This window comes from Mustela nigripes, chromosome 12, assembly GCF_022355385.1.
Source record: "Mustela nigripes isolate SB6536 chromosome 12, MUSNIG.SB6536, whole genome shotgun sequence".
In the NCBI taxonomy this organism is placed as follows: domain Eukaryota; kingdom Metazoa; phylum Chordata; class Mammalia; order Carnivora; family Mustelidae; genus Mustela; species Mustela nigripes.
The window spans coordinates 24,699,021-24,715,594 of record NC_081568.1 but is presented as its reverse complement, the minus strand read 5'-3'; the positions used below and the strand labels follow the sequence as shown (position 1 = coordinate 24,715,594).

Here is a 16,574-nt window from a genome sequence, read left to right as displayed (position 1 = left end):
GATGACAGAAGCCAGGGACTGAGACCGGGGAAGAAGAGTTTATTGGCTGTGAGGAGTTTGAGGTATTACAGAGAACGCAGCGTCAGATGGGTGGACTAATCCAGGGGCTGAAGGGGTCTCTTGGTTGCTCGGGAAGGTGCTCAGGCGTTTCTGAAACCCTGTTGATGGTGAGTGTTCGGTTCTTTTTCCTTTTTCTCTTTTTCTTATCTCCCTCAAAGTCATAGAATGTCGTTCCACCCAGGACGAGGGTGTCCCCGAGGGCGAGGAGGACATGGAGCCAGACCCTCAGCCCCAGCCTTCAGGCCCCAAAATCTGAGACTGCTTCACCCTCAGCAGCCTCCTGTGCAATATCAATACGAACCCCCAAGTGCCCCTTCTACCACGTTCTCAAACTCTCCAGCCCCCAATTTTCTGCCTCCACGACCAGACTTTGTCCCCTTCCCTCCTCCCATGCCTCCATCAGGCCAAGGGCCTCTTCCCCCCTGCCCTATACGGCCCCCTTTCCCAAACCACCAGATGAGGCCCCCCTTCCCCGTGCCTCCCTGTTTTCCTCCTATGCCGCCACCAGTGCCCTGTCCTAATAACCCGCCAGTCCCTGGAGCACCTCCTGGACAAGGCACTTTCCCCTTCATGATGCCCCCTCCTTCCATGCCCCACCCCCCACCCCCTCCAGTCATGCCACAGCAGGTCAATTATCAGTACCCTCCAGGATACTCACACCATAATTTCCCACCTCCCAATTTTAATAGCTTCCAGAACAACCCCAGTTCTTTCCCGCCCAGTGCTAATAATAGCAGTAGTCCTCATTTTAGACACCTCCCTCCGTACCCACTCCCAAAGGCTCCCAGTGAGAGAAGGTCCCCAGAAAGGCTCAAGCACTATGAGGATCACAGGCACCGGGATCACAGTCACGGGCGAGGCGAGAGGCACCGGTCCCTGGATCGGCGGGAACGAGGCCGAAGTCCTGACAGGAGAAGACAAGACAGCCGCTGCAGATCAGATTACGACCGAGGGAGAACGCCTTCCCGTCACCGGAGCTATGAGCGGAGCAGGTAAAGCCCGTGTGTTCTTAGTGAACCGCAGAGGTCCATTTGGCTTTCTCAGAAAACCAAACCAAAATGGTCCAGCAGTGCATTTTTGATTTATAAAGGGAAGAAAGCATGTTTGGGATTGTTTTGAAGAGGAAGAGACAACTGACAAAGTAGTTGATGTCAGAGAAGCCACTTTTGAAAAGCATTTCAAAAGTATCATTGTAGATTCATTGCCATGGGTGTAAGCTGATTACTCTGCATAATACAGCTGACATTTTAATATGATCTATGAAGGTTCACATACTGCTTTTTCGTGTTTTTTTTTTTTGCATTATCATATTTATTTTTGTTCAGTATGATCACTGTATCAGGTTAAAGCACCTGAGTTCTTTTGGAACTGATCTGTGTATGGTATTAGGAATTGAATTAGTTAAGCTGAACTTGCTTTCTGGCTTTTAGGATAAGTGGAAGTTTATTGTACATAGTTGCCTTCTTGCTCTATTTCCTTGTAAAATGCAATAACGTTGGTTACAAAGTTTTCAAAATAGTTTTTATTTAATTTTATTTTTTTGCATTGAAATGTATTCATACTGAGGAAAGTTGTATTTGAAAAATACTGTTTCATTCCAGATCACATTCATTTTTTTCAAGAGACCAAATATTTGTACCAGATATATGTAAGAAAGTAAGGTTTCCAGCAGGCATTTCTAAACTGGGACTCATAGATGGGTTTATAGAAATGCTGTGAAGTTATATGCCGATTTTTATGTGTCTGCGTTTTTCTGTAAGTAAAGTGGTACCTTACAGCAGAGTCTCAAGACTTTTCTCCAAAAGTCCAAGAACCAGTGGTTTAGATGGAAAAATAAAACTATGTAGATAACAATTGTACCAAATAATTTGTACCTTCAGTGAATCTTGACATTGTTGAAGCTTTCCATTTGTCGAGCTAGCTGTGGTACTTCTTTTGTCCCCTGTGATGTGTTTACCTTCATTGTCCTATGGAACTTCTGTGCTGAAAGGGTTTGAGCTCCCCAACCCAGGTCACTTCACCATGTGGGCTTGTGGAGAGCTGGTCTTGGCTCCTGTGGAATCAGTTCACTTCTCAGTTTCTACATTTTTCTCATGGCTGTTGATTTTCAAGGTAATGACTGAACATTTTGCCAATTAATGGTAATAGTCATTCTCAGTCCTGAAAAGAGTGACTAGTGCTTAGAAGGTTTGGAAGGAAAATGTGTTATTTCCTCTTCCTGATGCCCAGTGGAAGGTAGAAGGGAACTTATTTCTTGCAGAGATAACTGATTTCTGGTGGGTCAGACCTGGCTGAGAGTTGATAGACTCTAAAAAATCTTTTCAGTGTGAATGACTGTTTCTAGTCAGTTTTGTCCTTTCTGGTGGACTAATTGGCAGAGGTCTATGATAGTTTATTTTATAATTTTATGGTAAAAATCTCAACTGGAAAGTGCTAATAGTTTTCTTTAGACTTTGAAATGATTGTTAATAATCCTGTTTCTGGGGAAACACTTTGCTGTGGACTTCAACATTCTAGAAGGGCACTCCTTGCACGCCCCCCCCCCCCCCATTTTGGGCTGCTGCAGTTAGAGGAATTTTTAGGACTGCTGTAAAAATCCTAAATTCTGGAATCAGGCTTAAACTTGTAGCTATGTGTTTATTTAAAGAACCTTATGTCCTGTCACCTGAGGATCTCTACTGGTAAGTGAAATCAAGTGCCACGAATCTGCATTATCCCAAACCACAGCTCTTTTACATAGTAAAGACCTGCTTAGGCAGTTAGCTCATCTTTCTACATGGCCTTTATTTCTGTTGGAATTACTTTGTAATGCACTTAGGTGTCTGCCTTGGAGCTGCCTTAGCATCAGGGCCACATTGTAGTCAGCTCCCTTTGAGGTCTTAGAGTGTCAGTTGTCTGTCTTATATAGAATGTTTCTGTGAAAAAAAAAAAAGGGGGCACAGGATGTCCTAGTATAACTTCTAGAAGTATATTGGAGAAAACCAAAGCGTCACAAATTTGTGCATTAGATCGTGTTAATTTTATGTAAATTCTGTGGTCTGTCATCTGGTGACTTCTCTGCTTGCTTCTTAGGGTCAGTCTGTCCTTTTTCAGATCCCATCTTCCTTCTTTTTCGCCTCTAAAATATGGTTAAATACTAATTACCAGATTGTTTCAGGATAAACTATTTCCAGAGGAAGTTTGTGAAGAAGTGGGTGTGTGTATTTGTTACCAGGAAAGATCGAGGTTAGTCTGGGGAATGGGAAAAGAAACAGCCACAGATGCATTGTACTAAGCATGCTGTTCTGCAGTGTTGGTGGGTCAGTGCAGTGGTTTCCCAGAACTGAGTGGGGCTAACGCACAATAATCCCCATAGCTGTCCTGGTGAGTACAATGTGTGGCCACTGGAGAGCTAGTATTATGTACTAACGAATATCTGGATGCTTGCAGACAATGAAGAGTCGTTGGAAAAGTAACCCAAACATTGTTTTTCTTGCTTTACATGGGTTCATTATATAGTCTTACTAATGTGCTTTATATTTACATTGGTCTCCTTAGTTTATATCCACTCCAACGTAGCAATCATTGTCAGAAGTGTCGTTCTCAAATGAAAAATTCTGTTGCCTAGATGTTAAAATATAAACAAAAAATTAGGGATGTCCTTTCAGTTGAGTGTTTACTTGGGAATATAGGCAATCATTCTTTTCCGCCACCATGCCATTACACATTGCATTTTATTTGTCATGTGGTATCACTCACTACTTGGGATTTTACGGCTTAAAAGTAAGCTGTAATTTTATTTATTAATTTTTTTAAAGGAATCTCTACACCCCATGTGGGGCTCAAACCCCAGGAGCGGGAGTTTCATGTTCTACTGACTGAGCCAGCCAGGGACCTCAGTAAACTAATTTTAGAAGTGTATGAGATAAAGAATGTGGAATCCCAAGCTCAGGCTACTTTATTTTGGATAGCCGGTGTATACCTGAGGCTTATATACATGTCAGAGGGAATCTTTCTTGAGGAGAGATGATCTTTAAGTGAAAAAACAATTTCTGCTTTAATATCTACACAGTTGATCATTTTTGTAAGCTTTGCTTTTCAGTATATTTACATTTCTTCTATTTGGCAATAGGTTGGGGGATGTTTTTGAGTTCAGACCTATTTGTAGTCTTCTTGCTGGACCCTGGCTACTATGACTTTTTTTTTTTTTTCTTTCTTTTTTTTTTTTTTTTCATTCTAAGATTGGGTGGTTATTTCCCTTAGATTTAGTTCTGATTTAAACTCTCTATATAGAGTTCCAAGTTTTATTCCAGATCCTCATTGCACTTATTAAATAGACTCAGAAGTTATTATTGTTATCATTATTAAATTCCCATTTTACATCGAAAGATTTTAAAATCCCTCATTCTATTTTATGTTGCATAAACCCAGTGTCTCCATATAGAGTTGTTTCCAGATGAAAACAGCATATTAAGGTGAAGTGACTTATAGTCTCATGGCTAGGTATCAGGGATACCTCGAACTGTATAACTCAGGCCTCTAACCTGTAAGAGTTTAGAACTCTTCAATTGTGGAACTTTATCTTAATTTTCCCAATAAGAGTTTTAATTTACATTTATTTGATGGATGAAATTGAGAGTTTTCTTGAAATGACTAGGTAGTAGAATCCTTGAAACTTTTCCCTGTAGGTTAAACAACTGAGGATTGGTTGGTTGGACCATCTGGAGAGAAGATTATCATAAATCCCTTTGCTGCTTAGCATCAAGTATGACTTCTTTCTTTAAAGAAAACAACAAAAAATGTCCAAGTTAACTTCTGTAAAGTGAAAAGCGCCTTAATCCTTTAATAAATATGAATAAACATGTCCAATAGAGAATAGTGCCTGAAAATTTTGTGAGGTCCATTTATTTAGAAGGTGAATTTAGTGAAAAGAGATGGTGTTTTTGAGTCTTTCTGTTGAAAACAGCTCTGTGTCTTAATTCCTTTAAGAGAGCGGGAACGGGAGAGACACAGGCACCGGGACAGCCGAAGATCACCATCTCTGGAAAGGTCCTACAAAAAAGAGTATAAGAGATCTGGAAGGTAAGCAAGGAGTTGACACTGAAAGAAGTCCTAGATCTCCTTGAATTAGGTTTTGTGCTTATATATAACATCATCAAATCTTCAAAGTAGCCTAAGAGTCTATCCAAAATGCCCTGTGAAAAGCTAAATCAGCTAGTAACTTAAATACCTTTACTTTCAAGATGTATTGAAGACGTACAAGAAAAAATCTTGATAGATTTCCAAAAAATCAGAAATTTTACAGGTCACCTTTTCTGGCCTCAATTGCTATAAAACTATATACACATTAATAATTTAAGGTGTAAAAAAAGGAAACTTGGGAATTCATAATTATGCTCTTAAATTTACTTGTTTCAGAAAAAAATAAAACAAAACAAAACTCCAGTCACATTTTATTTAGAAGAACAACACTGAGATTGTTGTAAACCAAAATCTATAGGGTGTAACCAGTTCTATATCAAGAGGTAAAATTTGTAGACCTATAATCAAGAACAGCACTCTGGAGTCTGATAGATTAGGGGTCAGTTATTCTCCCAATTTTGGTATTAGGCAGAATTATCTAACCATTTGAAGCCTCAGTGTCTCTGTCTAAAATAAGAACAGTTACACTTGCTTTATTGAGTGGCTAGTAGTCATTGAGATAATACATGTAAAAACACTTAGAACTGGGTCCAGAGTTAGTACCAAATAAATGATAACTATGTATGTATATATTTTGTATGTAGGATTATATGTAATATATATAAATATGTTTATATAATTATCATCTGATTACTTGGCTCTACATATTGGTAGAGTATAAGAAATGCAGAAAAAGGGATTTAAAAATAAAAAAATTAATGAAATAGCAAACAAAACTATAGCACTATAACAATATTTGGAAGTAAATGCAAGACTTCTTTGAAAGGTCATATGATTTATAAAGTGGCAAATCAGGAAAAGAAAAACGACATTCCAGTAGGTAGAAGAAAGAATGGATCATAAGAATGAAGGGGATTTAGGGTGCCAGGTTGGCTCAGTTGGTTACGAGACTATCTTTGGCTCAGGCCCCGATCCCAGGGTCCTAGGATCGAGCCTCACATTGGGCTCCTTACTCATTGGGGAGCCTGCTTCTCCCTTTCCCTCTACTGCTACTCTGTCTGCTTGTTCTCTCTCTGTGTCAAATAAATAAATAAATGAATTTTAAAAAATGAAGGGGATTTAAAAATTCTCATATGTTGGTTTAAGTACAGATGCTATATTTACAAAATTTAAAAACTTGGTTGTGATGCATTGATTTCAATGAAAGCAGATACTACAAATCACTTAAGCAAAAAGTATATTAGGCTAGTAACTGGAAAAAATTGACAAAGTTGTATATATACCATGTCCAAAAAAGTTCTAGACCATTCTAGAACATTGATGAAGATGGAAGGTGAGCTCAGCTCATGGTGTGATGCCCAAAAAACCGACCTGGCAAAATGTTAGTAACCTAATGGAAAGAAAACTACAAAACCATCTTTCTTATGAATATGGATATGAAAATACTGATTAGTATATTAGCCAGTTGTTTTTAGTAGCATGCTAAATAATAGTTTACTCCAAGATTCCATGGGTAAATTGGTTAGTATTAGGAGATCTATAACTAATTCTTTTTTTTTTTTTTTAAGATTTTAAAAATTATTTGACAGAGACAGCAAGAGAGAGAACACAAGCAGGGGGAGTGGGAGAGGGAGAAGCAGGCTTCTGGCTGAGGAGGGAGGCCAATGCAGGGCTCTATGCCAGGACCCTGCGATCATGACCTGAGCTGAAGGCAGATGCTTAACGACTGAGCCACCCAGGCACCCCTATAATTAATTCTCTGTGTCAAAATCTGTAGAGTTATCTCAGTTCCTATTTATTTGGTATTTAAAATAGAACCAGCATCCTCTTATAAATAGAAGACTTGGTAAACTAGGTATATAAACAGACTTCTCTAACATGATGGAGAATATCATCTTATGATGAAGCTGATTGACGCCATCTAAGAAGAGCCAGATTTAGTGTTTAAACCTTTCAGTCCTTTCCATACAAGTTAGGAAAAAGATGCAGTTCCATTGCCTATCACTGTCACCTAATAAGAAGTGAACAAAAAACATTGCAATCATGTGTGTCCCAGGTATTGATTGGTGTGAGTGATACCAGTCATTCACAAGAGTCCCCACTTTAGGAATGAGAAAGTTAAGTGCCATGAGAAATACTTTTGATAGAGCAATTACACGTTGCTCTGGTAACACAATAGTGTGAGCTCAGTCTCGGGAAGTCATAGAAAAATCCAAATTTTACCTCTTTTTACAGTTGATATTTGAAGTGTTATAGGAATGCATTAGGGAAAGAGATGGAAGAGGGAGAGAAAAGCACATGTGTGAAGGTTGCAGTGTAACCAAGTGCTCTGAGAAGGTCAAGCCTGGATGTTGGGAAATGAGTTTACATGGCTTTTGTAGTAATTCGTACAAGCGATTGTGCCTAGATCAGTGCAGTGAAGTGGTAATGGGGAACGGTAGAGGCAACTGAGTAGTACTATCTCAGTATTGACTGAGATAGGGTCAGTAGGATAACTGATGGTGAGGGCAGAGTCAGCAGCCATCACTTGAGATCTCCTGCTCCCCATGGTGGGTGGTGAGCACTAGGAAGGATGCAAGATGAGTATAGTTTGGGCATGTGGAGTTTGAGAATCTGTGAGCCAACCAAGTGGAATTATGTGGTAGTTAATTGGATACATAGGTGTAAAGTTAAGTATAAGTAAGTTAACTTACATAGGTGTAAGTTAAGTATTTCCTAGGTGGAAATACTAAATGGCAGGGATTAGATGAGAGTTACAAGGAAGAGTTTGTTCAGAGTAAGGCCCTTTGGAGGAGATGCTAAGGACAGGGGAGAAAAGAAGCCAGATATGAAGGACCTCAAACCATTGAGGGCCCATTAGAGGTTGGTGATTATTAATGTAGAGTGCTGGAAATCTCTTTGGTCTAGTGGTTTCTTCTCCAATGCCCAGTAGCTTGTGGAGAAGGCAGAGGCTTGGATTCTATGAGTTTCAATTAATGCAGAGGATGAGAAATTAAAATCAGAGATGTAAATACTGTAAAGGAGGAAAACTTACAGTTTGTAGTATAGCTTGTTGTGAAGAAACAAGTTCAAGTTTGGATTTGAATTTTGGAGTGCCTGAGACACTTAACCTAAACCTAAACTATTTTGCTCCTGTTTTGAAATGACCCTCTCAAAGTGTTAAAAAAAATATTAATTGATATTCACAACAGACAACTCTGACCATCCATCATTCAAGACACCTGCCTCAAGAGGAGTGGAGTGAGGATAGTTTTGTCCCTGTTTCTTGGCATAAACATTTGGTGGGATTTTAGTACATGTCAAAATGTCTGTGTGAAACAACTGTATTAGCATTTAACTATCACTTAATAGCTTTGTGATATTGGGCAAGTGATGCAGTTCATAATTCTGTTTCCTCTGCAGGAGATGTTCATATCTGCCTCATAGGATTCTTCTAAGGATTAAATGTGTCAGTAAATTGCTTAGCAGAGTGTTAGGCTTGCAGTGAGCACTAAAATAAACACACAAACTAACCAACCCATACTAGTGGAAGCTAAGAGTTGGCCATTTTTAGCTAATGGTATTAGCAGGAAAATTCAAGAGGCTCAGCTAAGAAACAGTGAGAATTAATTCACTGAAGTTGACAATTATAAAAGAAATATACCAAAATTAATATGCTTCCTAAATACTGGAAACATCTAAGAAAATGTAGTGGCGAAAAAATGTAGGTTCGCTCTAGAAAATAAACTAAATTTAAATATCTTAATAAGCTTAAAAAATACATAGATCAGTGTGAAGAAAGCTAGAAATGTAGCTAACGACAAGATGGTGTAAATGCATGGAGGCGTTCCATATTCCCACAGTGGAAGTGGAGGCAGTGTTGTGAAAAATACCAGTTTTCTTCAAATAATCCATGATTTTAATGTAACTTCGGTTGAACTACTAGTTTTAAAACTTTACAATGACTCCAGTTCTTCTTTGGAATAGAAGTGAGTATAATGAAGAAGAATAATTATTCTGGGATACTTAGTTTAGTGGAATCAAAATGTTCAATACACAGAATAATTTAAACGATTTCATGTGGGTATAAAATACCCCAAGTATTGAGCAACATTCAAATAATATGAAAATTTACATTTATCGTAAAATTATTTCAAGTCAGAGGAGAACGGATGGGACAATTGATAAACCATATGGAGGAAAAAAAGGAAATTAGATTTCTGTCTTCTATTTTGGAGAGGTAGAATAAAAAAGTTTAATGTTAAGAAGTAACTGAAGGAAATAAAGAATATTTATTTAACTTTGGGATGGGAAAGTATTCCAAACATTACACTAAGGCAGGCAGCATAAGCAAAAAATTCTCCAGACTTGGGTGTGTAAGTTATATGTAGCTATGACAGAATTAAAAGGAAGACAGAAAACTGAAAGAGGTTGCATTCCATTGACAGAGGGCAGTTATCTTAATCAAAAACCTTTTTCAATGAATAAAGAAGACTATATTTCTAATTTTAACAATACTGGCATAGCATATGATTGGGATGTTCATAAAGAAAGTGAACATGAAACATTATTTCAGTAGTGATAAAAAAAATTGGAAGTTAAATAAGATACTTTCATCAGAATGGCAGAGATTTAAAAAAATCATATTGACAGGATGTGTGGAAATGGGAACTCACATGTGGTTTTGATTGTAGTATAAACTGTTATACTACCTATCTAGAGGAAAGCCTTAAGAAATATTATACATTCTTTGTGTGGAATATTTTGACAGGTGTACAAAGGACACAAGTGTGATTCACAGTAGCATTTATGATGGCAAAACAAAAAAAGGTAACAGTCTAAATGACTCTGATTAGATTTGTTAAATTATGGTCACATATATACATAAAAGAACAGTATGTGCCTATTATAAAACTGGTTCAGGTATGGATGCATTGAAATAGAAGGGTATTCCTGATTTTCTTTTGAGTGAGAAAGCAGGCTATAGAGTTCCTTTTTTTTTGTTAAACTGTGTGTGTCTTTATATATAGTCCTGTATCTATATGTTTTACCATATTTGTGAAATGTAGTGAGTGGTTATCTCGGAGTGGTTTTATGGGTGAGTTATTTTATTTTTGTTAATACTTTAGTAGCTTTCTATAGTGGATGTAAATATACATTGTATGGTAACTTCTGGTAACAAAATTAATGATGTACATTGTAACATTTAGAAGTTAAGTCAGTAAATAATCAAGGTATGTAATCTTTCTAATCATCCACCCATTCTCCCTTCCACCCTCACACACTCCTGTCATAAAATCAGAAGTTAGTGGTAGAGTTGATGTGAGTAGTGAATCCATGACTTTGATCCGATTGTAAGCTTTCTTGGATGATAGTGACTTTGCTAGTTGTGGCTGCAAAGGATGCCCTCAGAGCACTGATACAGCAGTTACTGTCCATGGCTGCATTCTCAGGGTCTGTGTGGTTGCATTTAAATTTTTGGATCTTACGTTAAAATCTGTCCTGTAGGTTTTTCTCTCTAAACATATCCATAGGATGGGCCTTTGCATATTTCAAGCAGAAATTCAAGGATATTGAGCTGCTTTTATACTTTTTAATTGAGTTAATATTAATCTGTGCATGGATCAGAATTAGACAGAGTGGTGGTTCACTAATGAGTAACCCAAGTGTGGGCTTCCAGAGAGGTGGTTGGGGAGGATAAAACAGGTTCACCCTTGCTTGATGGTCCTCAGGCAAACCATGTGTTGTGCAGCCTTTCTTCTTTCTTGGCAAAGCAAGCTGTGGAAGACTCAAAACGAGTATTCTCGTTGCTGAGATTGTCTGTATGTGGAGATTTTCCGATATTTCCGAAATATCCTTCTCTTCTAGGAGTTACGGTTTGCCGGTTGTCCCTGAACCTGCTGGATGCACACCAGAATTACCTGGGGAGATTATTAAAAATACAGATTCTTGGGCCCCACCCCCGGAGACTGTGAATCAGTAAGTAGATCTGGGGTAGGGCCTGGGAATTTGTATTTTTAAACAACTAACTTCAGGTGATTCTGATGCCATCAGACTAGTGTTCAGGAATCACTGGTTTAACAAAAGTAAATACGGTGGTTTGGTATGGCCTTTTTATTTGAGGTAAAACATGAACTAAGTAGTTGAAATAGAATCATTTTACAACATAAGAACATTTTAAATAATTAGCATGCTTTGCCTCCTTTTAAAGTCGCTCCCCAAGTAGGGAGAAAAAGAGAGCTCGTTGGGAGGAAGAAAAAGACAGATGGAGTGACAGCCAGAGCACTGGCAAAGAGAAGAATTATACCTCAATAAAGGAAAAAGAGCCGGAGGAGACACTGCCTGACAAAAATGAGGAAGAGGAAGAAGAACTTCTTAAACCTGTGTGGATCCGCTGCACCCACTCAGAAAACTACTACTCCAGTGACCCCATGGATCAGGTGGTAGGTCTGAGAAGCTATAGACCAGGGTTTCTCAATTTTGGCACCTTTGGCATTTGGAGTCGGATAATTCTTTGGTGGGGCCCGCCCGTGCATTGTAAGATGTTGAGCAGCGTCTCTGGGCTGTATGCATGGGATGCCAGTAGGACCCCTCCGCGCTTGTGATGCCGAAGCTGTCTTCAGATGCTGCCAGGTGGCCCCTCCTCCCCTCCCCAGTTGAGAACCACTGCTGTAGACCAAAGTTGTTTTATACAACCAAATGCAAGAGTGCTGCAGTAGATTAATTAAAGTATCTCTTCATTCTGCATTCTTATAACACTGCTAGTCTTGATACTGGTGGTTTGATCAGCTCTCACACATAACTACTGTATGCAGTTTGTGGTTATGTGTTTATGTGTATCTTTTCCCCCGCAAAATGGGAAATAAGAATTTGAGTTTGTCTCTTATAAGTCTGTCCTTGACCAAAGATAACCATGGGAAGTTTTCCCATGCATGTTGGCTGCCTTTGGGGAAGCAGGGATCGTCACCCGTCACCCTTTCTGGGCTTGTGAGAGATTCAGTGCACTTGCTGCTCGAGGCGAGGCTCCCGGCCTTGGTAGCCCACTCTCTCGTTCCTGTATCCAACTCCACGACCTCCTCTTTCATATGCTCTTCTCTTTTTCCTTTTTTTCCATTCCATTCCATTTCCTTTTATCTCCATTTTATTTTTGGTCACCCTCTTTTTTAGTCTCTTTCTCCTGGGAGGTGTTATGACTCCATCCCACTAGTTTAGGCCTGTTTGCCACAGGTAGACACTGGGTAATGCTCACTGATTAAATGGATGAGTGGAGGAATGGTCATCTACTGGTTTGGGAGGTGAGAAGTTACAGATGTCTGATTTAGTAGATGGGGCTAGATAAAAAAGCATTCTCTTTGGAATTTTGTGAATTCCTAGCTTCTACTTGGCCTGGGATGTTATCTACAGGGAACTTAAAAGTAGACTCTCTTATCTTAAGAAAAAAGAATTTGAGAGATCTCATGGTGGTGTGGTCTTCTGTTTGGTAAACTAGAGCAGGGTTTTAAGTCGTGGTTCATGTGATGCAGGAAGGGGAAAGCTTACATGCTGAGCGCCTTCATGGTGCTGCAGCTTTACTCGTGCTTCCCCCATCACCTCACTTCATCCTCAAAACATGACTGGAAAGAAGGTATCTGTCGGTTAAGAATGTGGGTGTGAGTCATGCTTGACTAATCGTGACTTAAAGAAGCGGCGTTTATTTCTCTCAAGTTGTCTGGAGGGACATGGTGGCTGGTGTTCATTCGGTGGGTCACTGATGGCAGGGCTCTTGGTTGACATCTGCTGCCTCTGGAGAGTCCATCCCGTGCCTGGGATGGCCCCAGGGATCGTGTGGGGTAGGGCCTTCCTCCAGGAACTTGCTCGGAGCTCGCGTGGATCTTGTCTTCCATCTCTTTCCCCCGGCTACATCTTAGGTCTTTCCCAGGGTTTCGTTTTCCTTTGCTGCTGTAATAAATTTCCACAGACTAAATGGCCCACCACAGCACACATTTATTAGCTCACAGCTTTGTAGGTCAAAACTCAAACTTATGTCTTACTGGCTAAACCAAGGTGTCAGCAAGGCTGTGTTCCTTTCTGGAGAGAATCTGGTTTCTTGCTCTCTCAGGTAGTTAGCAGAGTTGAGTTCCTTGTGGCGATGGGACAGAGGTCCTTGTTCACTTGCTGGCTGGCTGGTGCAGGTTGCTTCCAGCTTCTGTGGGCCGTGTGCATCCCTTGGCTCATGGATCCCTTCCTTCGTCTTTAGAACGAGCAAGTGCAGGTTGAGTGTCTCCTGTGTGTTGAGAATCTCCTGACTCTTCTTTCAACTGCACCTCTCACTACTGTTGGGAAAGGTTTCCCGCTCTTAAGGGCTCTTGTTAGATTGAGCCTGCCCAGATTATCTGGGATAATCTCCTCTTCCCAAATTCTTTAATCACATCTGCAGAGATTTTTTTGCCACATAAGGTAACATCTTTGGTTCTGGGGGATTAGGACAGAGACATCTTTGAGGGTCAGAGGGACTCTGGCTGAGCCTACTTTTCCTGAGACCAGGAATTCTCTACCCAAATCTGAAGGGAATCATGGTTCTTTTAGCAAGGAAGAGGGAGAATGGCTGCCATGGATATTAATATCTTTAAAATAGGGGCGCCTGGGTGGCTCAGTGGGTTATGCCGCTGCCTTCAGCTCGGGTCATGGTCTCGGGGTCCTGGGATCGAGTCCCGCATCGGGCTCTCTGCTCAGCAGGGAGCCTGCTTCCCCTTCTCTCTGCCTGCCTCTCTGTCTGCTTGTGATTTCTCTCTGTCAAATAAATAAATAAAATCTTAAAAAAAAAAAAATCTTTAAAATAACAAAGGTGAAGACATTGAGGCTCAAAGAGCTTAAACAGGCATAGCTTTTTTTCCTTCTACTTTTATGGGTATATTAAAACTGGTGTAGAAGGATAACTAATAAACTAGAAGCCCAACATTGACCTTTGTGTTTTGTCTTCTGGTGTAGAGAGGTAGAAAAATGTCAACTAGCCTAGATTTGCCGATGTCGGTAATGAGTTGAGGCTTTACCTCTTTCGGGACAGCCAGATTTTAGGATTCTCTTTAGTTTGCTTTTTATGTCTGGTAGGTCTGGCCCTTACATTTTCAAAATTACTAAGTTGAAGAGTATGGCATTTAAAGTGATTTCAACCTAGGAAGAGAGAGTGGGGCAAAGTGGAGAATTTCCTCTAGACACGCATTGTGGAACCCTGTGTTTGTGGAGTGTATGCTCATGTGCGTGTGTGTCTGTGTCCCTGTATTTATGGGGTGTATGTGTGTGGGGGAGGATATAAAAGATGTTAACTTCTTCCTTTTTTTTTAAAGCTTCTAGTTATTTATTACAGAGAGAGGGAGTGCGCAAGTGAGGGGAGGGGCAGAGGGAGGAGAGAGAGAATCTTGAGCAGACTCTATGCTCAGCTCAATCTCATGGCCCTGAGATCATGACTTGAGCTGAAACCAAGAGGCAGATTCTTAACTGAGCCACGCAGGTACTCCTGTCTTTGGCACTTAGATGCTACCAAGATGTTCCTTTTTAAAATTTTTTTTTTAATTTGAATATAGTTGACAATATTACATTTGTTTCAGGTGTGCAACACACAACCTGTTTCCCTTATGTTATGCTCAAAAGTGTAGCTACCACCACCTGTCATCATGTGATAGTATCACAATGTCATTGACTGTATTCCCTATGCTGTGTCTTTTATCCCTGTGATTTCTTTATTCCATAGGATATTTATAGTAGATATTTTTAGTAGTGGGAAAGTGTATGTTCCATAGGAGAGTGTCAGCTATCATGATATCCTGTGTGGGGCAGGGGTCATAATTTATTTTGTCATATCAGAAGGGCATAAATGAACAGTTCTTATGTTTCTCAGTGTTGGCAGAGTGCATTTTCATGAGGATTGTGTTAGCCATAAATGTTGTATGTGCTTCAGAACACCATTGCCAGTATTAGGAATTTTGTTTTTAAAAGTTTGTTAAGTTGAAGGAGATGGCATCTTGCTGTTACAAATCCTTGATTATTTGTGAAGTCCTATGTCTCTTTGGTATGGCTATTGTTGATGTAGTTCCTAATATTGATCCTTTCTTTTTCAAAGGGGGATTCTACTGTGGTTGGAACAAGTAGGCTGCGTGACTTATACGATAAATTTGAGGAAGAGCTGGGGAGTAGGCAAGAAAAGGCCAAAGCCGCTAGACCTCCGTGGGAGCCTCCTAAGACGAAGCTAGATGAAGATTTGGGTGAGTCACCAATTTCGGACCAACTTCTAAACCAAGACCCTGGACTCTTGTTATTGCTGAAACCTTGACTTTGGAGATGAGTTCTTGAGAGTCACACATTGAAATTTCTTCTTTCATCTTATTTTCCTTAATTATGGTCAGCAAAAAACTTAACAATGGAACTTTCTCTTTTTTGATCTTATTTTTCCTTACTTAATAAGAGATCTCATTTGCAGGGCATGTTAAAAGTCATGTCCCTTATAGAATTGTTTAGTCTTAGAATCAGAAGGGACCATAGACCAGCCTCCCCACCAAAAGCAGGAGCCTGTTAACCCCAACCCTGTGCCTGTGCCACTCATGGACAGGCATTCTGTGTGGCCCTCTCCACTGCCAGGGGGCTCCTGCTTTGATGAGGAAATGCTAGTGCTAGGCCAGCTCTGATCGAAGGTTTCTCTCAACTCACACGGATACTTTCCGTAATTTTCTCATATGGTGGTCTATTTTTCCATGTGTATTCTGAGGTTTCAAGTAGATGCTAAGATCTTTGAGGATAGAAATTGCTTTTTACCACTTTGAGGCCTTAGCCCCTAACAGAAAGCGAGTCACAGATGAGGCATCCACTATGCCTTTTCCATGTTCTTTGGCTCTCATCTGCCCATCCTCATTATGTCTCCCAGCTGAGAGGTAGTGTCCACGCTGGGCAAAAACACTGATGAAACCAGCTGGCCTGGGTTCAAATCCCTGCTCTACCACTTGGTATGTGACCTTAGATAAATGATTTAATCTCTCTGTGCCTTACTTTTCTCATCTGTAAAAGAATGAAGACAATAGCATCTATCTTATGCAATACACTAAAAAATCCAGCTGTGTAATTGTTGGGTTTTATTACTATGCTATACTACGTTAATCTCTTGTAGGATTAACCTAAGTTCTAAGTCTGTTTTTTAAAATTGTGGTAAAGTACACATTACACAAAGTGTACCATTTAACCACTTTTTAAATATACAGTTCAGTAGTATTGAGACCATTTACATTGTTGTGTAGTCTCCAGAACTTTCATTTTGCTCAACTTAAACTCTGTACCCATTAAACAGTTCCCCAGTCCCTCTTCCCATTAACTTCTGGCAACCATCATTTTGCTTTCTCTTCTGTGAATTTGAACTCCAGTCTGATACCTCCTAGAAGTAGAATCACACA

General features: G+C 39.9%; 1 protein-coding gene across 5 annotated transcripts in view; it reads left to right on the top strand.

Moving 5' to 3' along the window:
• DROSHA (drosha ribonuclease III) overlaps positions 1–16,574 on the top strand; it is a 119,960-nt gene that overhangs the window by 3,094 nt on the left and 100,292 nt on the right. For 3 of the 5 annotated variants that reach the window (XM_059416946.1, XM_059416947.1, XM_059416945.1), the window contains exons 4-8: positions 219–1,052; positions 5,029–5,121; positions 11,029–11,139; positions 11,372–11,603; positions 15,257–15,398. In XM_059416946.1, the coding sequence (XP_059272929.1) occupies positions 219–1,052; positions 5,029–5,121; positions 11,029–11,139; positions 11,372–11,603; positions 15,257–15,398 (1,412 nt within the window). The remainder of the gene's footprint in view (positions 1–218; positions 1,053–5,028; positions 5,122–11,028; positions 11,140–11,371; positions 11,604–15,256; positions 15,399–16,574) is intronic. The other 2 variants (XM_059416949.1, XM_059416950.1) reach the window with 2 other exon arrangements.